The 24190-nt window shown below is 44.2% G+C and overlaps 1 protein-coding gene across 1 annotated transcript in view; it reads left to right on the forward strand.

The window, feature by feature from the left end:
• The window catches only part of LOC138351700 (trichohyalin-like), a 272069-nt gene that overhangs the window by 59167 nt on the left and 188712 nt on the right, over positions 1–24190 (forward strand). The window contains exon 3 of the mRNA XM_069303721.1: positions 2219–3491. Coding sequence (XP_069159822.1) covers positions 2219–3491 — 1273 coding nt within the window. The remainder of the gene's footprint in view (positions 1–2218; positions 3492–24190) is intronic.

Genomic DNA, 24190 nt, shown 5'->3' on the forward strand with positions numbered 1-24190 from the left:
TAACATGGAGGGAGAGATGACCAATTAAGAGTATGACTGAGGCCTACAGTCACCACGTAATCCAAAGTTGTCTCACCTTCACTATATGTTACTCTCGTAATGCACAATACACCGCACCTTATAAAAAATGAAATTGAATGAAAAATAGTAAAGCTACGTTAACAGAGTTAAATACGCTTACCATAAATTACCACTTGGCACCAGTACCTGAGTGAGGCTCCTAGGACAGGCCCCCATATAACTTGTGACGGTAACGCGTTGGTGTTCGGCTGTTTAAGGCTAGGGGTATGGCCTCGTCACATAGTTATAAAAAAAAATAGAAAAACTGGAACTTCGTCTGTGGTAAGGTAAGGAGAAGACACACAAAACACAAGTAAACTTTAACAATGAAATTTTAATTACGTTAAATAAATCAAAACATGAAAATAATGCACAAACAAATATGTATAATAAAATCAATCAAAATAATAAGAATACTTAAATGACACAATGAAAAGTTACGTTAAGGCAAAATAACAAGAAGTGCAACACAAAGGTAAGTGGGAGGTGCTGGAATATTGGCTTAAAGCCACCACCTCTCTCAGTACACTCTAGAGTCTAGCTGGGAGGAGTGCTGGCTACGAAAGCACGGAACATTCTGAGGACTGATGTTGGGGCGACCCCAGACATCAGGTAGTATTGGGGGCGAGTGCAGGTGCAGCCAGACCGGCGACCAATCAGCGGAGCCGTAGCGATCAACGGGTAGTTTGGTGGTTGGAGTTCGAACAGGTGGCTGGTTGCATACGTTTCTGCTCACCCTGGCAAGCCTTGCTGGTGCTGGTGTTGTTGTCGTTGTTGGACATTTCTTCCATAGTCTTTTTATATAATTGTGAAGACGTAATTTTGGAGGGAAGAGCAGGCTCAATCTCTTGAAGGAGATTATCGTCACACTGGACACAAAAACGTATTGATTACTTAAAACTAACTTTGCCCCAGCTCTCAAAAAATTCCCAGGCACATTCTGGCAACATGAAGTATTTGCTGGGTACCTCAGGATCTGGAGTGTATTGCAATGCCTGGAGTGTACATTTCGTCCTGGAGTGTACTTCATGGCTTGTCGTTTACTTTAGAGTCTTGAATATATATCAGGGCCTGATATGTACTTCAGGGTCTGATGTGTACTTCTCATCATTATGTGTATTTCAGGGTCTGGAGTGTTTTTCAGGGTCTGGAAAGTACTTCATGGTCTGTAATGTCTTTCGGGATTGGGGTGTTCTGTAGGACCTGGACTGTAGTTCAGGGCCTGGAGTGTACTTCACTTTCTGGAGTGTACTTCAGTGCCTATAGCCTTCTTCATGGCCTATAGTTTACTTTATGTCCTATAGTGTGCTTCAGGGCATGAAGTGTGCTTCAAGTCCTGATTAGTACTTCAAGGTCTAAAGTATACCTCAGGCCCTGCAGTGTGTATAAGAGTCAGAAGTGCACCTCAGGTTCTTCATAAATCAGGGTCTGAAGTGTATTTTTCATTCTTGAATGTACTTCAAGGTCTGGAGTGTACTTTAGGGTCTGATGTGGTCATGGTACACTTCACGTCTTTGAGTGTACTTCAGTGTCTGGAGTGTTCTTCGTGGTCATGAGTGCAATTCATGTCTTGGAGAGTATTTCAGTGTCTAGAGTGTACCTCAGGTCCTTGAGTTAACTTCAGGGTCTGTAGTGAACTTTAGGGTCTGGAGGTTTTTTTCAGGATCATGAGTGTTCTTCAAGATCTGGAGTGGAATTCAGTTTTGGAGTGTACATCAAATCCTGAATTGAACTTCAGTGTTTGAAATGTGCTTCAGGGTCTGCAGTGTACTTCAGGGTCTAAAATGTAGTTGAAGGTCTGTAGTACACTTCAGATACTGGAGTGTCCTTCAGGGACTTTAATGTATTTCAGGGGTCTTGAGTGTAGTTTAAAGACAGGAGAGTACTTTTGGTCCTGGAGTGTATTTCAGAGCCTGAAGTCTACTTCATGATCTGAAGTGTACTTCAGGGTATTGATTATACTTCTGGATCTTAAGTGTACGTCAGGGCCTGGCATGTACTTCTGCTCCTGGAGTGTACTTCAGGTCCTTGACTGTATTTCAGGGACTGGAGTGCATTTCAGGGTCAGCAGTATATATCTGATATATACTAGTAGTAGTAGTTGTGGGTGGTGGTAATATATATAGCAGTATATATTTAATATTTGATGTGTTGGCAGGTGTGAAGGAGAGAGAGAACGCCACCCGCCGCCTCCTGGACACTCTGGACCAGCTGGAGTGTGTCAACAAGGCTCACCAAGCTGACAACCTCAAGCTGGAGGAGGAAAACACTCGCCTAAATACAGCGAATCATTTGCTCGAGGAGGACAACAGGAAGACTAAGAACGAAGGGCAGCTTGCTCAGGAGGAGATTGTTCTATTAAAGTCCCAGATCCGTCAAGTGGAGGAGGACTCGAGGCTGGTCAAGGAGGAGATCCGTAAAGTGGAGGAGGACTCGAGGCTGGTGAAGGAGGAGATCCGTAAAGTGGAGGAGGACTCGAGGCTGGTGAAGGAGGAGATCCGTAAAGTGGAGGAGGACTCGAGGCTGGTCAAGGAGGATAACATGAAGACTAAGAACGAAGTGCGCCTTGCTCAGGAAGAAAACATTCAATTAAAGTCCCAGATCCGTCAAGTGGAGGAGGACTCGAGGCTGGCCAAGGAGGATAACATGAAGACTAAGAACGAAGTGCGCCTTGCTCAGGAAGAAAACATTCAATTAAAGTCCCAGATCCGTCAAGTGGAGGAGGACTCGAGGCTGGTCAAGGAGGAGATCCGTAAAGTGGAGGAGGACTCGAGGCTGGCCAAGGAGGATAACATGAAGACAAAGAACGAAGTGCGCCTTGCTCAGGAAGAAAACATTCAATTAAAGTCCCAGATCCGTCAAGTGGAGGAGGACTCGAGGCTGGTCAAGCAGGAAATCCGACAAGTGGAGGAGGACTCGAGGCTGGTCAAGCAAGAGATCCGACAAGTGGAGGAGGACTCGAGGCTGGTCAAGTCGAGGAACCAACAGCTGGAGCTTGCGGAGACCCAAGCCCAGGAGAGGGTCAAGACGGCGTTGACGAGGATCGCTGAGCTAGAGCGAGAGACACAACAGCTGCAAGAGATGAATAATAACACAGCAAGAGAGAAAGGACTTGTTCAAGAGCAACTCTCACTCCTGGAAGAACAGGTCAGGGTCCTTCAAACAGCAAACGCTGCTCTAATTGAAGAAAAGGAAGAAACAATCAGGAAGACTGAAGAGGAGAAACGACTTGTTGAAGAGCAACTCTCCGTCAGTGAAGAAGAGGCCAGTAAGTTACGGGAAGGAAACACGGCTCTACAGAGTGATAAAGACAGACAGGCACAGCAACTCAGAAGTATTCAAGAGGAAAAGAATAAATTAACAGAAGAGAAACGCTTGATGGAAGAGGAACACGAGAAGTGCAAGAGGAATGTCAGTGAGCTGTACACAAGGTAAACAGTGCTACTTCACTTCTGACCTTCACTCTCCTTCCTGCTTATTTTGCCTTACTTCTGAGGGAGTAAGAGGGAGTGGGTGTGTATGAATATGTGTGAATGTTTATGAATGTGTGAATGAATGTGTGTATGAATGTGTGTGTATGAAAGGCAGACCATGATAGACACACCGAATGATAAATGCAAAATGAGAAATTGATTGAGACAGAGACGTACAGAGACAGAGAGATGTACAGAGACAGAGAGATGTACAGAGACAGAGAGATGTACCGAGACAGAGAGATGTACAGAGACAGAGAGACGTACAGAGACAGAGAGATGTACAGAGACAGAGAGATGTACCGAGACAGAGAGATGTACAGAGACAGAGAGACGTACAGAGACAGAGAGATGTACAGAGACAGAGAGATGTACCGAGACAGAGAGATGTACAGAGACAGAGAGACGTACAGAGACAGAGAGATGTACAGAGAACGAGAGACGTTCAGTGACAGAGAGATGTACAGAGACAGAGAGACGTACAGAGACAGAGAGATGTACAGAGAACGAGAGACGTACAGAGACATAGAGATGTACAGAGACAGAGAGATGTACAGAGACAGAGAGATGTACAGAGACAGAGAGACGTACAGAAACAGAGAGACGTACAGAGACAGAGAGATGTACAGAGACAGAGAGATGTATAGAGAACGAGACGTACAGAAACAGAGAGACGTACAGAGACAGAGAGATGTACAGAGACAGAGAGACGCACAGAGACAGAGAGACGTATAGAGACAGAGAGATGTACAGAGAACGAGACATGTACAGAAACAGAGAGACGTACAGAGACAGAGAGATGTACAGAGACAGAGACATAGAGAGACAGAGAGACGTACAGAGACAGAGATGTACAGAGACAGAGAGACATACAGAGACAGAGAGACGTACAGAGACAGAGAGATGTACAGAGAACGAGACATGTACAGAAACAGAGAGACGTACAGAGACAGAGAGATGTACAGAGACAGAGAGACATACAGAGACAGAGAGACGTACAGAGACAGAGAGACGTACATAGACATAGAGATGTACAGAGGCAAAGTGGGACGGGTCGAACAGGACTATGTTACCCTTGAAGGGGGTGGTTGGGGTCGGCCCATTTGTTACCCTTAAAGGGGGGTGGTTGGGGTCGGCCCCTTTGTTACCCTTGAACAGGGTGGTTGGGGTCGGCCCCTATGCTACCCTTCAAGGGGGGTGGTTGGGGTCGGCCCCTTTGTTACCCTTGAAGGGGGAGGTTGGGGTTGGCCCATTTGTTACCCTTGAACAGGGTGGTTGGGGTCGGCCCCTTTGTTACCCTTGAAGGGGGAGGTTGGGGTCGGCCCCTTTGTAACCCTTGAAGGGGGAGGTTGGGGTCGGCCCCTATGCTACCCTTGAAAAGGGGTGGTTTGGGTCAGCCCCAATGCTACCCTTGAAGAAGGGTGGTTGTTGTCGGCCTCTATGTTACCCCTCTAAGGGGGTGGTTGGTGTCGGCCCCTATGTTACCCCTCTAAGGGGGTGGTTGGGGTCAGCCCCTATGTTACACTTGAAGGGGGGGGGGCTTCGGCCCCTATGCTTCCCTTGAAGGGGGTTTGGTTGGGGTCGGCCCCTATGCTACCGTTTAAAGGGGGGGGTCGGTCCCTATGGCCCCTATGTTACCCTTGAAAAGGGTGGTTGGTGTCAGTCACTATATTACCGTTGAAGGAGGGTTGGTTGGGGTCGGCCCCTATGCTACCGTTGAAGAGGGGGAGGGGGTTGGGGTCGGCCCCTATGTTACCCTTGAAGGGGGGTGGGGGTTTGGGGTCAGCCACTATGTTACCGTTGAAGGGGGGTTGTTCGGGGTCAGCCCCTATGCTACCCCTTAATGGGGATGGTTAGGGTCTCCCACTATGTTACCCTTGAAGGGGGTGGTTGGGGTCAGCCCCTATGTTACCCTTGAAAAGGGAGGTTAGGGTCAGCCACTATGTATTGTGTGTGTTGGTGGTGATGGGTACTGTGTGTAGCTGGTGATGGGTATGGTGTGTGTAGGTGGTGATAGGTATAGTGTGAAGATGCTTTCAATGACCGGAGGATATGATGGTGACCCGGGAGGCTGTGTGTAGGTGGTGATGAGTATGGTGTGTGTAGGTGGTGATGGGTATGGTGTGTGTAGGTTCTGATGGGTATGATGAGTGTGTATAGGTGGTAATGGGTAACGTGTGTGTGTGTAGGTGATGATGGGTATGGTGCGTGTAGGTGGGGATGGGTATGGTATGTGTAGGTGGTGATGAGTATGGTGTGTGTAGGTGGTGATGGGTATTATGTGTGTAGATGGTGATAGTATGGTTGCGTGTAGGTGGTGATGTTTATTATGTGTGTATTTGGTGATAGGGTATGGTGTATGTATGTGATGATACGTATGGTGAGTGTAGGTGGTGATGGGTATGACGTATGTAGGTGATAATAGGTATGGTGTGTGTAAGTTTCGATTTGTATGGTGTGTGTAGACGGTGATGGGTAAAGTGTATGTAGGTGATGATGGGTATCGTGTGTGTAGGTAATGATTTGTATGGTGCTATTATGATTACATTGACATGAGAGTAAAGGAGGGTATGGTCGTGACCCGGGAGGGTGTGTGTAGGTGATGATGGGTATGGTGCATGTAGGTGGTGATGGGTATGGTGTGTGTAGGTGGTGATGGGTATGGTGTATGTAGGTGGTGATGGGAATGGTTTGTGTAGGTGGTGATGGGTATGGTGTGTGTAGGTGGTGATGGGTATGGTGTGTGTAGGTGGTGATGGGTATGGTTTGTGTAGGTGGTGATGGGTATGGTGTATGTAGGTGGTGATGGGTATGGTTTGTGTAGGTGGTGATGGGTATGGTGTGTGTAGGTGGTGATGGGTATGGTGTATGTAGGTGATGGGTATGGTTTGTGTAGGTGGTGATGGGTATGGTGTGTGTAGGTGGTGATGGGTATGGTGTGTGTAGGTGGTGATGGGTATGGTGTATGTAGGTGGTGATGGGTATGGTTTGTGTAGGTGGTGATGGGTATGGTGTGTGTAGGTGGTGATGGGTATGGTGTATGTAGGTGGTGATGGGTATGGTGTATGTAGGTGGTGATGGGTATGGTTTGTGTAGGTGGTGATGGGTATGGTTTGTGTAGGTGGTGATGGGTATGGTTTGTGTAGGTGGTGATGGGTATGGTGTGTGTAGGTGGTGATGAGCATGCTGTGTGTCGGTGGTGATGGGTATTGTGTGTGTAGGTAGTGATTGGTATGGTGAGTGAAGGAGGTGATGAGTATGGTGTGAAGATGTTTACTTTGAAAGGAGGGAATGGGAGGGTATGGGGAGACTCGGGAGGGTGTGTGTAGGTGGTGATGGGTATGGTGTGTGTAGGTGGTGATGGGTATGGTGTGTGTAGGTGGTGATAGATATAGTGTGTGTAGGTGGTGATAGGTATGGTGTGTCTAGGTGGTGATAGATATGGTGTGTGTAGGTGGTGATAGGTATGGTGTGTCTAGGTGGTGATGGGTATGGTGTGTGTGTGTAGGTGGAGAGGGGTATAGTGTGCGTAGGTGGTGATGGGTATGGCGAGTGTAGATTGTTTTGGGAATGGTGATATGTATAATGTGCTTAGGTTGTCATGGATATGGTGCATGTAGGTGGTGATGAGAAAGATGTGTGTGGTTGGTGATAGGTATGGTGTGCGTAGGTGGTGATGTGTATGGTGTGTGTAGATTGTTTTGGGTATTGTGTGTGTAGGTCTGTATATGTATGGTGTGTTTATTTGGTGATGGATATGGTGCATGTAGGTGGTGATGTGAATGGTGTGTGTAGATGGTGATGGGTATGGTATGCCTAGGTTGTGATGGATAACGTGTGTGTGTGTAGGTGGTGATGGGTATGATGTGAAGGTTCATAAATTTACAGGAGGGTATAGTGGAGACCCTGGAAGGGTATGTGTAGGAAGTGATGGGTATGGTGTGTGTTGGGGGTAATAGGTATGGTACGTGATTAGGTGGTGACGGGTATGGTGAGTGTTGGTGGTGATGGGTATGGTGCGTGTGTAGGTGGTGATGGGTATGGTGAATGATAGTGGTGATGGGTATGGTGAGCGTAGGTGGGGATGGGTATGGTGTGTGAAGGTTGTTATGGGTATGGTTTATGTAGGTGATGATATGTATGGTGTGGCAAAGTAGTAATGCGTATGGTGTACTCACCTAATTGTACTTACCTAATTGTGCTTGCGGGTGTTGAGCTTTGTCTCTTTGGTCCCGCCTCTCAACTGTCAATCAAGTGATGTGCAGATTCCTGAGCCTACTGGGCTCTGTCATATCAACATTTGAAACTGTGTATGGAGTCAGACTCTACCACATCACTGTAACACTGTAAAAGTGTTTGGTTTAGGTTAATACATACATAGAGTACATGAGTCACAGACAAGGATCTGAGAGGCGCCAGTTGTCTGCCTGAGATCTCACACCTCAAAGCGTTAATGACCCCAAGTGACCTGAGGTCAGATCATGAGAATTTCACCTTGCTTCCGCTAAGCGTATAATTGGAGCCGGGTAGCCTTCAAACATGCCGACGTTTAAGGAGTGGCTTGTTAGTGCCGGAGGCTATCTATTTGTGGGCGGAGTTAGCTACTAGGTTCCCCAATATAAACTCGGAGAGCTATCGAGCATAAAGCATTAACAGACAGAACAGACAGAACGGCAGTCAGGAGAGCAGAGCAGACGGGAGGCTGTCGGCCGGCAGGGCGGGAGTCTCCGTCAACTACAAACCCCCCCCCCCCTCTCTATTCAACTTAGACTCAGTCCTCGGTGAGTGAACATTAAGGTGACTTGGTCGTGTTTACATATGTTGTGTGATGATCAGGGGCAGTCAAGTTGTAGGGTTCTCGAATTCTTGGATGATGACTCTCTTTAACATTTTAATTGGATTGCTTATATTATGATACTTCATGTGAAATATAATTATGAATTTATTATTTAAATTGTGTTTAACTTTGTGCCCTAGAGCTTTGAGTTGAGGATTTGAGAAAGCCTCAGTGGTTACTGGGTTCATGATATAAATGAGTACATGTTTGGAGTTGATACATGGTACAGAGGGAACATACTAATAATGAACTCATGATAACATCCTTTGAGAATTTTGTGATACAGGCAAGTTCCATTCCTTGTCTTGTATGTAATGATCATGAATGGATGGTGGCAGCATTTCGTCTTCTACTATCTACTCTTCTACTTATACTATCTACTCTTCTACTTCTACCTATCTACACCTCTCCCTCCACCCCTCTCTGAACTCGCACTTTCAACTAATGACCCTCCTCGCTCCTCCCACCTCTCTACCTCTCACCCCAAACCCTCACTAATTACTTCACTTTTCATTTCGTTCCTTTCGTTTTCTCTTATACGTTTGTGGCAATGATTTCGGTATTCTAGAGTTCTCTCTAGAGTTTCGGGTAACTGATCAAGTGACGGCGCCTTGTAGTCTTAGCACCTAGGTAGTCAAATACCTAGGTTACAAGGTGTTGAACGAGAGAGGTTGCCTTAGGAACTCTGGGAGTGCTCTAGAATAGTTAGCTAACTGAGGACGGGATAACGGACTAGTGAGAGCTGTTTCCCCCGGCCTCGTTAGTTAACTGGGGGGTGGAATAATGGACAAGATAGAGCTATTTCCCCCACCCCCCGTTACAATGATGGCAGCGGTGTTGAACAATGTTGTAGGTAGTTGGTGTTCTTTTAACATTGTTCAGTCCCACGTGTCTTTTTGCCGCTCAGGCGCTATCAGGGAGATCTTGACAGGTGTTTTACTTTCGCGATTTTGCGAGTTTTCAGGTTGGGAGATTGTGATTCTCTGGTGTTGTGTTTAGTGATTTTGTGAGTTTTGTGTAGTTCAGGGAATGTTCACCAGAACTTGCGTTTGTGGTGATTTATGTTAGTGATAAGATTAGGTTACAAGGCATTGTAACGGGGGGTGGGGGAAATAGCTCTATCTTGTCCATTATTCCACCCCCCAGTTAACTAACGAGGCCGGGGGAAACAGCTCTCACTAGTCCGTTATCCCGTCCTCAGTTAGCTAACTATTCTAGAGCACTCCCAGAGTTCCTAAGGCAACCTCTCTCGTTCAACACCTTGTAACCTAGGTATTTGACTACCTAGGTGCTAAGACTACAAGGCGCCGTCACTTGATCAGTTACCCGAAACTCTAGAGAGAACTCTAGAATACCGAAATCATTGCCACAAACGTATAAGAGAAAACGAAAGGAACGAAATGAAAAGTGAAGTAATTAGTGAGGGTTTGGGGTGAGAGGTAGAGAGGTGGGAGGAGCGAGGAGGGTCATTAGTTGAAAGTGCGAGTTCAGAGAGGGGTGGAGGGAGAGGTGTAGATAGGTAGAAGTAGAAGAGTAGATAGTATAAGTAGAAGAGTAGATAGTAGAAGACGAAATGCTGCCACCATCCATTCATGATCATTACATACAAGACAAGGAATGGAACTTGCCTGTATCACAAAATTCTCAAAGGATGTTATCATGAGTTCATTATTAGTATGTTCCCTCTGTACCATGTATCAACTCCAAACATGTACTCATTTATATCATGAACCCAGTAACCACTGAGGCTTTCTCAAATCCTCAACTCAAAGCTCTAGGGCACAAAGTTAAACACAATTTAAATAATAAATTCATAATTATATTTCACATGAAGTATCATAATATAAGCAATCCAATTAAAATGTTAAAGAGAGTCATCATCCAAGAATTCGAGAACCCTACAACTTGACTGCCCCTGATCATCACACAACATATGTAAACACGACCAAGTCACCTTAATGTTCACTCACCGAGGACTGAGTCTAAGTTGAATAGAGAGGGGGGGGGGTTTGTAGTTGACGGAGACTCCCGCCCTGCCGGCCGACAGCCTCCCGTCTGCTCTGCTCTCCTGACTGCCGTTCTGTCTGTTCTGTCTGTTAATGCTTTATGCTCGATAGCTCTCCGAGTTTATATTGGGGAACCTAGTAGCTAACTCCGCCCACAAATAGATAGCCTCCGGCACTAACAAGCCACTCCTTAAACGTCGGCATGTTTGAAGGCTACCCGGCTCCAATTATACGCTTAGCGGAAGCAAGGTGAAATTCTCATGATCTGACCTCAGGTCACTTGGGGTCATTAACGCTTTGAGGTGTGAGATCTCAGGCAGACAACTGGCGCCTCTCAGATCCTTGTCTGTGACTCATGTACTCTATGTATGTATTAACCTAAACCAAACACTTTTACAGTGTTACATCACTGCTTAGTGCATTCCATTTAAGTGGGGATGGATATTATGTGTGTAGGTGGTGATGGGTATGGGGTGTGTAGGTGGTGATGGGTATGGTGTGTGTATGTAGTGATAGGTATAATGTGTGAAGGTAGTAATGGGTATGGTGTGTGTAGGTGGTGATGGGTATGGTGTGAAGATGCGTACATTGACAGGAGGGTATGTGAGGGTGTGGTGAAGACCCGAGAGGGTGTGTTTAGGTGGTGATGGGTATGGTGTGTGTTGGTGGTGAAGGGTATGGTGTGTGAAGGTTCTGATGGGTATGATGTGTATAGGTGGTGATGGGTATGGTGTGTGCAGATGGTGTTGGTATAGTGTGTGTAGGTAGTGATTGGAATTATGTGTGTTGGTGTTGATGCGTATGGTGTGTGTAGATCGTGATATGTGTTGTGTGAGTAGGTGGTTGTAGGTATGGTGTGTAAGTGGTGATGGGTATGGTGTGTGTAGTTGGTGATGGGTATTGTGTGTGTTGGTAGTGAAGGGTATGGTCTGTGTAGGTGGTGATTGGTATGGTGTGTATAGGTGCTGATGGGTATGGTGTGTAAGTGTAGGTGGTGATAGGTATGGTGTGTGTGTAGGTGGTGATGGGTATGGTGCAAGGATGATGACATTGACAGGAGGGTATGGGAGGGTATGGTTGAGACCCGGGAGCGTGTGTATTGATGGTGATGGGTATTGTGTGTATAGGTGGTGATGGGTATGGTGTGTGTAGGTGGTGATGGGTATGGTGGGTATGGGTGGTGATGAGAATGGTGTGTGTAAGTGGTGATTGGTATGGTGAGTGAGGGTGGTGATGGATAAGGCGTGTATTAATGGTGATGTGTATGGTGTGTGTAGATGGAGATGGGTTATGGTGTGTGTAGGTGGTGATGGTTATGTTGTGTGTAAGTGGTGATGGTTATGCTGTGTGTAGGTGATGATGTATATTGTGTGTGTAGGTGGTGATTGGTATGGTGAGTGAAGGTTGTACTCACCTAGTTGTGTTTGCGGGGGTTGAGCTCTGGCTCTTTGGTCCCGCCTCTCAACCGTCAATCAACAGGTGTACAGATTCATGAGCCTATCGGGCTCTGTCATATCTACACTTGAAACTGTGTATGGAGTTAGCCTCCACCACATCACCTCCTAATGCATTCCATTTGTCAACCACTCTGACACTAAAAATGTTCTTTCTAATATCTCTGTGGCTCATTTGGGCACTCAGTTTCCACCTGTGTCCCCTTGTGCGTGTTTCCCATGTGTTAAATAGACTGTCTTTATCTACCATATCAATTCCCTTCAGAATCTTGAATGTGGTGATCATGTCTCCCCTAACTCTTCTGTCTTCCAGCGAAGTGAGGTTGAATTCCAGTAGTCTCTCGTCGTAGCTCATACCTCTCAGCTCGGGTACTAGTCTGGTGGTAAACTTTTGAACCTTTTTCAGTTTAGTCTTATCCCTGACTAGATATGGACTCCATGCTGGGGCTGCATACTCCAGGATCGGCCTGACATATGTGGTATACAAAGTTCTGAATGATTCTTTACACAAGTTTCTGAATGCCGATCGTATGTTGGCCAGCCTGGCATATGCCGCTGATGTTATCCGCTTGATATCTGCTGCAGGAGACAGGTCTGGCGTGATATCAACCCCCAAGTCTTTTTCCTTCTCTGACTCCTGAAGAATTTCCTCTCCCAGATGATATCTTGTATCTGGCCTCCTGCTCCCTACACCTATCTTCATTACATTACATTTGGTTGGGTTAAACTCTAACAACCATTTGTTCGACCATTCCTTCAGCTTGTCTAGGTCTTCTAGAAGCCTCAAACAGTCCTCTTCTGTTTTAATCCTTCTCATAATTTTAGCATCGTCCGCAAACATTGAGAGAATTGAATCGATACCCTCCGGGAGATCATTTACATATATCAGAAACAAGATAGGACCGATTACAGAGCCCTGTGGGACTCCACTGGTGACTTCATGCCAATCGGAGGTCTAACCCCTCACCGTAACTCTCTGCTTCCTATTGCTTAGATACTCCCTTATCCACTGGAGCACCTTACCAGCTACACCTGCCTGTCTCTCCAGCTTATGTACCAGCCTCTTATGCGGTACTGTGTCAAAGGCTTTCCGACAATCCAAGAAAATGCAGTCCGCCCAGCCCTCTCGTTCCTGCCTAATCTTTGTCACCTGATCGTAGAATTCTATCAAGCCTGTAAGGCAAGATTTACCCCTCCCTGAACCCATGTTGGCGATTTGTCACGAAGTCCCTTCTCTCCAGATGTGTTACCAGGTTTTTTCTCACGATCTTCTCCATTACCTTGCATGGTATACAAGTCAAGGACACTGGCCTGTAGTTCAGTACCTCTTGCCTGTCGCCCTTTTTGTATATTGGGACCACATTCGCCGCCTTCCATATTTCTGGTAGGTCACCCGTCTCCAGTGACTTACTATACACTATGGAGAGTGGCAAGCAAAGTGCCTCTGCACACTCTTTCAGTATCCATGGTGAGATCCCATCTAGATCAACAGCCTTTCTAACATCCAGATCCAGCAGGTGTCTCTTGACCTCCTCTCTCGTAATTTCGAACTCTTCCAAGGCCGCCTGGTTTACCTCCCTTTCTCCTAGCACAGTGACCTCACCTTGTTCTATTGTGAAGACCTCCTGGAACCTCTTGTTGAGTTCTTCACACACCTCTCTGTCATTCTCTGTATAGCTGTCCTCGCCTGTTCGAAGTTTCAATACCTGTTCTTTCACTGTTGTTTTCCTTCTGATGTGACTGTGGAGTAGCTTTGGTTCGGTCTTGGCTTTGTTTGCTATATCATTTTCAAAACTTTTCTCTGCTTCTCTTCTCACCCTAACGTACTCATTCCTGGTTCTCTGGTATTTCTCTCTGCTTTCTGGTGTTCTGTTATTCCGGAAGTTCCTCCACGCCCTTTTGTTCAGTTTCTTCGCTTCCATACATACCCTATTATACCATGGATTCTTCTGTTGCTTCTCGGATTTTTCCCTTTGGGCCGGGATGAACCTGTTTACTGCCTCCTGACACTTTTGGGTAACATAGTCCATCATACCCTGTACAGACTTATCTCTGAGGTCTGTGTCCCAAGATGTTTCACTTAGGAAACTTCTCATCTGTTCATAATTCCCCTTTCGGTATGCCAGTCTTTTGATTCCTAGTTCTTTTTTGGGGGAAATAAGTCCTAGCTCTACCAGGTACTCAAAGTTCAATACACTGTGGTCACTCATTCCCAAGGGCGCTTCCATCTTAACTTCCCTTATATCCCACTCATTTAGGGTAAATATCAAATCAAGCAATGCTGGTTCATCTTCTCCTCTCATTCTTGTTGGTTCTTTGATGTGCTGGCTTAGAAAGTTTCTTGTTGCCACGTCCAGCAGCTTAGCTCTCCATGTTTCTGGTCCTCCATGCGGGTCTCTGTTCTTCCAATCTATCTTCCCATGGTTGAAGTCTCCCATAATTAGTAGTCCTGATCCATTCCTGCTAGCAACAGAAGCTGCTCTTTCTATTATGTTAATGGTGGCCATGTTGTTTCTATCATATTCCTGTCTAGGTCTTCTCTCATTTGGTGGTGGATTATATATGACTACGACTATAATTTTTTTCCCTCCATTTGTTACTGTACCTGCTATGTAGTCACTGAAACCTTCACAGCCCTGAATATCCATCTCTTCAAAATCCCAGCCTTTTCTTACCAGCAGAGCTACACCACACCCACCTCTTCCTTCCCTCTCTTTCCTCATAACATAATAGTATGGTGTGATGAGTATGGTGTGAAGATGCTTACATTGACAGGAGGGTATGGTGTGTGTAGGTGGTAATAGGTATGGTGCGTGTGTAGGCAGTGCTAGGTATGGTGAGTTTAGGTGGTGATGGGTATGGTGAGTGTTGGTGCAGATATTTATGGTGAGTTTAGTTTTTTTTTTCTACCACATACGTGGCCATATATTTACAATGCTAATCAGCATATGTACATTTTCTTCTGTCGTACTTGGACAGGGTTAGAAATGTGTTAAACATATAGTTCAGGGGTTTATTGAACAACTGTGTGTATTGTGTATACGTGGTGATGAGTATGTTGTGAAGATTCATAAATTTACAAGAGGGTATGGGAGGGTATGATGGTGACCCGCGAGGGTGTGTGTAGTTGGTGATGGGGTATGGTGTGTGTAGTTGGTGATGGGTATGTTGCGTGTAGGTGGTGATGGGTATGGTGTGTGAAGGTGGTGATGGATATGGTGTGTGTAGGTGGTGATAGGTATGGTGTGTGTAGGTGGTGATGGATATGGTGTGTTTAGGTGGAGATGGGTATGGTGTGTGCAGGTGGTGACGGGTATGGTGTGTGTAGGTGATGATAGATATGGTGTGTGTAGGTCGTGGTGGGTATGGTGTGTGTGTAGGTTGTGATGGATATGGTGTGTGTAGGTGGTGATGGGTATAGTGTGTGTAGGTGGTGATAGGTATATTGTGTCTAGGTGGTGATGAGTATGGTGTGTGTGTAGGTGGTGATGAATATGGGGAGTGTAGTTGGTGATGGGTATGGCGTGTGTTGGTGGTGATGGGTATGGTGTGTGTAGGTGGAGATGGGTATGGTGTGCGTAGGTAGTGGTGGGTATGGTGTGTGTAGATTGTTTTGGAATTGGTGTGTGTAGGTGGTGATATGTATAGTATGTTTAGGTGGTGATGGATATGGTGCATGTAGGTAGTGATGAGAATGGTGTGTAGATGGTGATGGGTATGGTGTGGGTAGATGGTGATGTGTTTGGTGTGTGTAGATTGTTTTGGGTATATTGTGTGTAGGTGTTGATATGTATGGTGTGTTTATTTGGTGATGGATATGGTGCATGTAGGTGGTGATGTGAATGGTGTGTTTAGATGGTAATGGGTATGATTTGAAGATTCATACATTTTCAGGAGGGTATTGTAGGATATAGTGGAGACCCTGGGAGGGTATGTGTAGGTGGTGATGGGTATGGTGAGTGTTGGTGGTGATGGGTATGGTGTGTGTGTAGGTGGTGATGGGTATGGTGAGTGTTGGTGGTGATGGGTATGGTGAGCGTAGGTGGTGATGGGTATGGTGAGTGTTGGTGGTCATGGGTATGGTGCGTGTGTAGGTGGTGATGGATATGGTGAGTGTTGGTGGTGATGGGTATGGTGAGCGTAGGTGGTGATGGGTATGGTGCATGACGCTTGTTATGGGTATGATGTGTGAAGGATGATAAGTATGATGTGGGTAGGTAGTGATGGGTATGGTGTATTCATCTAATTGTACTCATCTAATTTTGCTTGCGGGAGTTAGGCTTTGTCTCTTTGATTGACAGTTGACAGCCTCTCAACTGTCAATCAAGTGGTGTACAGATTCCTGAGCCTACTGGGCTCTGTCATATCAACATTTGAAACTGTGTATGGAGTCAGACTCTACCACATCACTGCTTAGTCCATTCCATTTAATTGGAGACGGATATTATGTGTGTAGGTGGTGATGGATATTGTGGTGATCGATATGGTGTGATGGATATGATTGGTATGGTGTGTGTAGGTGGTGATGGGTATGGTGTGTGTAGGTGGTGATGGGTATGGTGTGTGTAGGTGGTGATGGGTATGGTGTGTGTAGGTTGTAAGTGGTATAGTGTGTGTAGGTGGAGATATGTATGGTGTATTTAGGTGGTGAGGGATATGGTGTTTAAGTGATGATGTACTCACCTAGTTGTACTCACCTAGTTGTGTTTGCGGGGGTTGAGCTCTGGCTTTTTGGTCCCGCCTCTCAACCGTCAATCAACAGGTGTACAGATTCCTGAGCCTATCGGGCTCTGTCATACCTACACTTGAAACTGTGTATGGAGTCAGCCTCCACCACATCACCCCCTAATGCATTCCATTTGTCAACCACTCTGACACTAAAAAAGTTCTTTCTAATATCTCTGTGGCTCATTTGGGCACTCAGTTTCCACCTGTGTCCCCTTGTGCGTGTTCCCCTTGTGTTAAATAGACTGTCTTTATCTACCCTATCAATCCCCTTCAGAATCTTGAATGTGGTGATCATGTCCCCCTAACTCTTTTGTCTTCCAGCGAAGTGAGGTTTAATTCCCGTAGTCTCTCCTCGTAGCTCATACCTCTCAGCTCGGGTACTAGTCTGGTGGCAAACCTTTGAACCTTTTCCAGTTTAGTCTTATCCTTGACTAGATATGGACTCGATGCTGGGGCTGCATACTCCAGGATTGGCCTGACATATGTGGTATACAAAGTTCTGAATGATTCTTTACACAAGTTTCTTAATGCCGTTCGTATGTTGGCTAGCCTGGCATATGCCGCTGATGTTATCCGCTTGATATGTGCTGCAGGAGACAGGTCTGGCGTGATATCAACCCCCAAGTCTTTTTCCTTCTCTGACTCCTGAAGAATTTCCTCTCCCAGATGATACCTTGTATCTGGCCTCCTGCTCCCTACACCTATCTTCATTACATTACATTTGGTTGGGTTAAACTCTAACAACCATTTGTTCGACCATTCCTTCAGCTTGTCTAGGTCTTCTTGAAGCCTCAAACAGTCCTCTTCTGTTTTAATCCTTCTCATAATTTTAGCATCGTCCGCAAACATTGAGAGAAATGAATCGATACCCTCCGGGAGATCATTTACATATATCAGAAACAAGATAGGACCGAGTACAGAGCCCTGTGGGACTCCACTGGTGACTTCACGCCAATCGGAGGTCTCACCCCTCACCGTAACTCTCTGCTTCCTATTGCTTAGATACTCCCTTATCCACTGGAGCACCTTACCAGCTACACCTGCCTGTCTCTCCAGCTTATGTACCAGCCTCTTATGCGGTACTGTGTCAAAGGCTTTCCGACAATCCAAGAAAATGCAGTCCTCCCAGCCTTCTCTTTCTTGCTTAATCTGTGTCACCTGATCGTAGAATTCTATCAATCCTGTAAGGCAAGATTTACCCTCCCTGAATCCATTTTGGCGATTTGTCACGAAGTCCCTTCTCTCCAGATGTGTTACCAGGTTTTTTCTCACGATCTTCTCCATCACCTTGCATGGTATACAAGTCAAGGACACTGGCCTGTAGTTCAGTGCCTCTTGTCTGTGTGTGTGTGTGTGTGTGTGTAGGTGGTAATGGGTATGTTGTGAAGATTCATAAATTTACAAGAGGGTATGGGAGGGTTTGGTGTTGTCTCGGGATGGTGTGTGTAGGTGATGATGGGTATCGTGTGTGTAGGTGATGGGTATTGCGTGTGTAGGTGGTGATGGATATGGTGTGTGTTGTTGGTGATAGGTATGGTGTGTGTAGGTGATGATGGATATGGTGTGTAGGTGGTGGTGGGTATGGTGTGTGTAGGTGGTGGGGGGTATGGTGTGTGTATGTGGTGATGGATATGGTGTGTGTAGGTGGTGGTGGGTATGATGTGTGTAGGTGGTGATCGGTATGGTGTGTGTGTAGGTGATATGGAATGGTGTGTGTAGGTGGTGATGGGTATGGTGTGTGTAGGTGGTGATAGCTATGGTGTGTGTGTAAGTAGTTATGGGTATGGTGTGAAGATGCTGACATTGACAGGAGGGTATGGTGGAGACCCGGGATGGTGTGTGTGTAGGTGGTGAAGGGTATGATGTAAAGATGCATACATTTACAGGAGTATGGGAGGGTATGGTGGAGACCCGGAAGGATTTGGGTAGGGGGTGATGGGTATCGTGTGTGTAGGTGGTAATGGGCATGGTGTGTGTGTGTGTAGGTGATGATTGATATGGTGTGATGGATATGATGAGTATGGTGTGAGTTTGTGTTGATGGGTATAGTGTGTGTGTACGTGGTGATGGATATGGTGTTGTTATCATGAGTTGATTTCAGTGTTCAGCGTCCCTGCAACCCAGGCCTCCTTTTTGTTATGCACCCCCAGGAAGCAGCCCGTAGCAGCTATCTAACTCCCAGGTACCTATTTACTGCTTGGTGAACAGAAGCATCACGGTGAAAAATATTGCCCTTTTGTTACTGCCTAAACCAGGCATCGAACCCCGAACCTCAGGTCTACGAAATCGAAGCGCTGTCCACTCAGCTGTGAGGCCCCTACATACAATAATATATTGTTCCCTATGTATTTATAATCAATTTATATTATATTTTTTTTTTTAGTTATGTAGTTAGTTTTAGTGACTCTTTCCTATATTACTGTACTTCCACTCTTCTAACTAAGTCTTACCAATTCTCCACATTGCAATGAGTTGCCCTTTTCAACGACTTCCATATTTAGAATTATCTCTTTCAATTTGTCCTCCATCAAATCAATGATACCCAGCTACTTGAAGTGAACTATATGACATATAGCAGATAATTTGATTTATACTTGTGTGTACAAGTTTTATATTGCAATTTGATTAGCCATCCTTTTAGTTTCAATTGCTTCCCATGTTTGGTCCGTGTCCAGTACCAATTGTTCAGTCATGTTTCCCTATAGCATGGGTGGGCAACCTTTTTGAGAGTTCGTGCCAAAATCAGCCAAGTCCCTGACACAAACTTTTTCCACGTGCCAACCATTTTTTTAGAACATATTTGGTATCTCTTAAGAACTTTTTAAACGAAAAAATAATAAATTACCTCAGTGCAGTAAAACATTGTATAAAAAAAAACAGAAAAAAATTATTTAACCTTCAGAAGTACATTTCAACAGCCTTTAAGCTTTTGTAACTTTAATAGAATACAACAGATAAAAAACTTGTTGACTCCTTTTATATACTGTCAGTGAGACTTCTGCTGCTGCTGCATAACTGATGACAGAGATTTTACATCGGGTTTATATTTAGTAACATTGAGAGAGATGCATGCAGCGCTAGTTTCATCTGTCATGCTACTCCTGTTACGAGACTTAACAAAGTTCATAATTGAGAACAAAGATTCGCAAGCATATGTAGACGAAAACATGGTTAGCAATGCTGTTGCAAGGTTTTTTAAACAGACATAATTTTCTGGAATAGTATTCCAAGTCATTAATACTTCGTTTTCCGCATTTCTCTTTGTTACTTTCATCTCTAATCTCTCTCTTTCAATATTTTCCAAGTCAACTCTAAGGTCAACAAATTTCTGCTTCCAAATTGAGCTACTCTGAAATTCAATCAACTGCTTCTCAAAATCATCCATGTCTATCCATGAAAACATTTGCAAGTTTAGTTCATCCATTTTGATGCTGTCTGGAAACTTGATGAACTTTACTGTGTCTTCCAGTTCTCTGAATTTGGCAAATCTTGTAGAGAACTGCCAAACTGTTGACTCGATAATGTTTACAAACAGCTTTTGAAGACATTTGTGGTCTGTTCTGTCATCTTTTAGATCACTGATGTACCGCTTTAGGTTTGGAAAGTATCTAAATCTCTCATTATCTACATCCCTCTTAAAAACTTTAAGCTTCATTTCAAAAACTTTTATGTAACAAAACATAACATCAAGTGTCTTACCAGCGCCCTGTAACTTAATATTCAATTCATTTAAATGTTCACAAAAATCTGCAAAAAACATCAGTTTACAAACCCACACGATGTCAGAAAATTCATGGTATGACACTTGTTGGTCGTTCAAATAGAGCTTTATCTCATCTAAGCATTCAATAAATCGTTTCAGAACCAAGCCTCTGCTAAGCCAACGAACATGGTTGTACATTTTCAGTCCTTTATACACAGATTCTACCTCATCCAGTAGAGTTTGAAATTGTCTTTTATTTAAAGGCCGACCACAAATGTAATTAACAACCTTGGTAACTGTTTGCATCACTTCTTGCAGTTCCTTTAGGCCAGCTTTTGCACATAAAGCCTCATCATGTATGATGCAATGGAAGCCAATCAGTGGATGACCAACACTTTTTGCAAACAGATTTACAAATCCTGCCTTCTCACCAGTCATGTTTGGGGCACCATCTGTTGTGACGGATACTACTTTTGAAATGTCAATTTGCCGAGTAGAGAATTCGTTCACAACTGTTTTACATATTTCAGCCCCGGTAGTACGCTCAGGTAGTGATGCAAGAGCAACCATCTCTTCACATACTTCATCACCCTTCACAGATATGATTGTCAGTGTACACTATGGTTATGGGTGCAGCCTTTAGGTTAGAAAGGCTTATTACATAAAATATGAGCCAAAGTAAATAGACGGGAATCATCATACATCGGCATGATCGATGACGTAAAAAAAGGAGGTAACTATGGCAACAAGATCAACCTCTTTTTCTTGAGACCTCTTTAGCTTTGTAGAGCTTAAACCTCTTCACCACCAGGACGTACATATACTGTCATGGCATGTAAGCTTATACCCCAAGGAAAGTAGTCTTTTTTGTCTGTGCTTAGGGTAACATGTGCTTGCATCTGTGCTTAGGGTAACCTATGCTCTTGCGTGCCAGAGACAAGTCATCGGCGTGCCAAGTTTGGCATGCGTGCCAGAGGTTGCCCACTCCTGCCCTATAGTATACCATTTCATGCACTTTCTGAGCTCTGTTGTGGGAACCGACCTGTGAGATTTATATTTATTTAATTTATATGAATTTATATTTACGTTAATTTATATACTTCGATAGCAATTTGTATAATGATAAGTGGACTGTATTTCTGCAATAATCTCATAATCTCACAAATCGATCCTCTACACATTAGGGGGGTTATTAAATTTATATATATGCAGCCAATCAAACTACAGTAACTACATACATTGAAGAGGTTCCTTATCTTATAGTACAGCAGGCTAGTCCACCAGGTATAACTAGGGTGTAGACACCAAATTATCCTCTTTGAGGTAGCTTCCATCACCCAGTAACTGGTGCACAAAATCTTGCATCCTCGTCTAGACCTGTCAAAAGGCGCTAACTGTGAAGCCAGAAACCTATATATGACAAGTATTTCAGAGAAAACTGTACATGGAACATGAAGACCTGGCTTAATTACCTTTAGTTTGAGGCTTCCACGTGCTCTAACCGGGTCACCCTATATAAGGACATTAATGGCCACTAATGATAGATAATGGGTTTCGGAAAGAACACTTAACTTGATTTGTTGACAGCGTGTTGACAGATGGTACACCTTTGGTATCCATAACACTACGTCCAAGTAAAATTAACAGGAGCCGAATTTGCTCCCGTGTGAGCCTCTGGTCTAGTATAAACAATGGCTGCCCTCCTTCCTCACTCTGACGCCTGGCTTACATTGTCCAGATTTCAGAACGTGATAGAAGGGTCACATTTACTCTACTTTAATATTGATAATTAAGTTAATTTATATAAGATGTTTTATGATGGTAAAGTCCAAAGACTAATGTATTTAAGAATAATTCCCAGCAGAATAGCTGGTGAATTTATAATGGTATGTGGTGATGATATCCCGTTTTCTTTAGACGGTAATTCCACTACAAGTTACGTTTTCTATGGGTAACTTGTTTATACAATACAGCTATTATCTGTATGATTATTAAATGGTGTCGGATTTTCCGACATAATTCCCCAGGGGGCTGCTCACGGGTCGAAGTCCTATTTAGAACAGACGAACACCGATACTCCTCCTTCGAATTATTAGATTAATTTGATGTTAGTAGTTAGTAATCACACATTTGTGTGTCTGTTCGTACAGGACGGATGTCCCGTACTAGAGTTGCAGGGTTTAGAAGTCTAATGCGATTTCATTTCCCTGTCAACTCTTGAAAGGCTAATATTCAAGCCTTATTACATATTATTTAACCCAGAAGACTGGATGTGATCAAGTACTACAGTCAAGTATAATTCAGGGACTGCAGTGAGATCAGTGACATTAGATATAACTTGAAGTTTGTTCAGGTAACTAGTCACTGATATATAAACACTGAGGCCCATGGAATACATCTTGATTAAATAATAAATGTATCAAATCAGTCATCAGATTTATTGGGGTTTAATTTAGTTAATTGAGTCAGAAGATTGAATAGCTCATCATTAAAGTAAAGTATGGTTCTGAGACTGCAGTGGGGTTCAGTGACATTGGTCGCAGTGACTTGTAGCTGTTTTAGGCTACTGTTCACTGATTTGCCACTGAGGCCTCATGAACTCATCTTCAGCTTCAAATGATGATACTAATATCAACTTCTGTTACTATAGTCAGCTGTAATCTCCTTAGTATAATGCTACTGGAGAAATATAATCAGCTGACAAATTTAGATTTCTACTGGTATTGTTTATCTGCAGGCATAGGTCTCCTCAGGCTTGATACTGGGCCTGAGAGTAATTTACCTCCTGCAGAGTTTAACATGGTTATACCCTGATATTTAGTAGGGCTACCGATGAATTGATGGTAGTAGTCTGTCCCCACAAGGACAGCCATTTGGCATTTGATTTGCTCAAATTTACCTGCAGCTGCTTGATAATAGCTTTCCAGGTCAGCATAATCAACTTGAGATTGTTGTGACAAATCTTCACATTTCTTGATCTGTCTTGTTAAGTGGCCTTTAAGACCTGCAAGGGTTCTTTTCATTCTCCCTGCATTATCCATACTGGCTAGTTGGTGAAGCCTTGTGGGACTTGTACTTGGGCTGCTCATAATACTGAACAAGCACTGATGGTAGCCTAGGGTAAATTCTGCACTCGCTAGGCTGTAATCCTACCTCTACTAGAGGTTAGCACTTAAAATTAATACACATTATATATATACAATCATCCACACTAATGATTTGAGTGATAAACCAGTGTCACTGGAAGTACCTTTAGGTTAGCTCTTCTATATCACCCTAGGATGGTAGAGACACTAATTAATCACTCAAAGGTGTAATGATCATAAGTAAATTATTATATATACACAACTCAACTCGAGTTGATAAAAATTACACCCAAAATAGGGTCTGCACCATTCATTAATGGTGTTAGGTTATTCAATATAGTACAACTGACTATGGTAATAATGGGACTAGGATGAACGATAATAGTTCAACTAGTCAATGGTTTTATCCTACCCTGTTGTGGGTTGGCAATTAGTAAATACACTGTGATCACTAGTGCAATATATATTAAATGATTCTCTATTTTGGAGAAATAATATACACAATTATTGATAATAGCCTCTTAATTAGCCTCTATGAAACTTCTAATATTATCAAGAAGTATTAAATATTATTAGTGACCTCGCGAAATAAAGTCCACAAAATTCGTAGATAATCTCTCGCGAAATGTAACACCACGAAATCCGTGAACAATCTCGCGACACAGTCACTAATTTGGCTGGCTTCTATATTAGCGCTGTCATTTCACAGAATAACACGCCACCAAATCTGTGGGTGTGCATGAAACCGCTGACTAAGGCTTAACTGAACTGAGCGGGGCTCGTGAACTCGCACAAGTCAACGCCGCCGTCTTGACTGGCTTTGTTTAAATAACACTGCACTAG

This window comes from Procambarus clarkii, chromosome 50 (genome assembly GCF_040958095.1).
Source record: "Procambarus clarkii isolate CNS0578487 chromosome 50, FALCON_Pclarkii_2.0, whole genome shotgun sequence".
NCBI classification, from domain to species: Eukaryota; Metazoa; Arthropoda; class Malacostraca; order Decapoda; family Cambaridae; genus Procambarus; species Procambarus clarkii.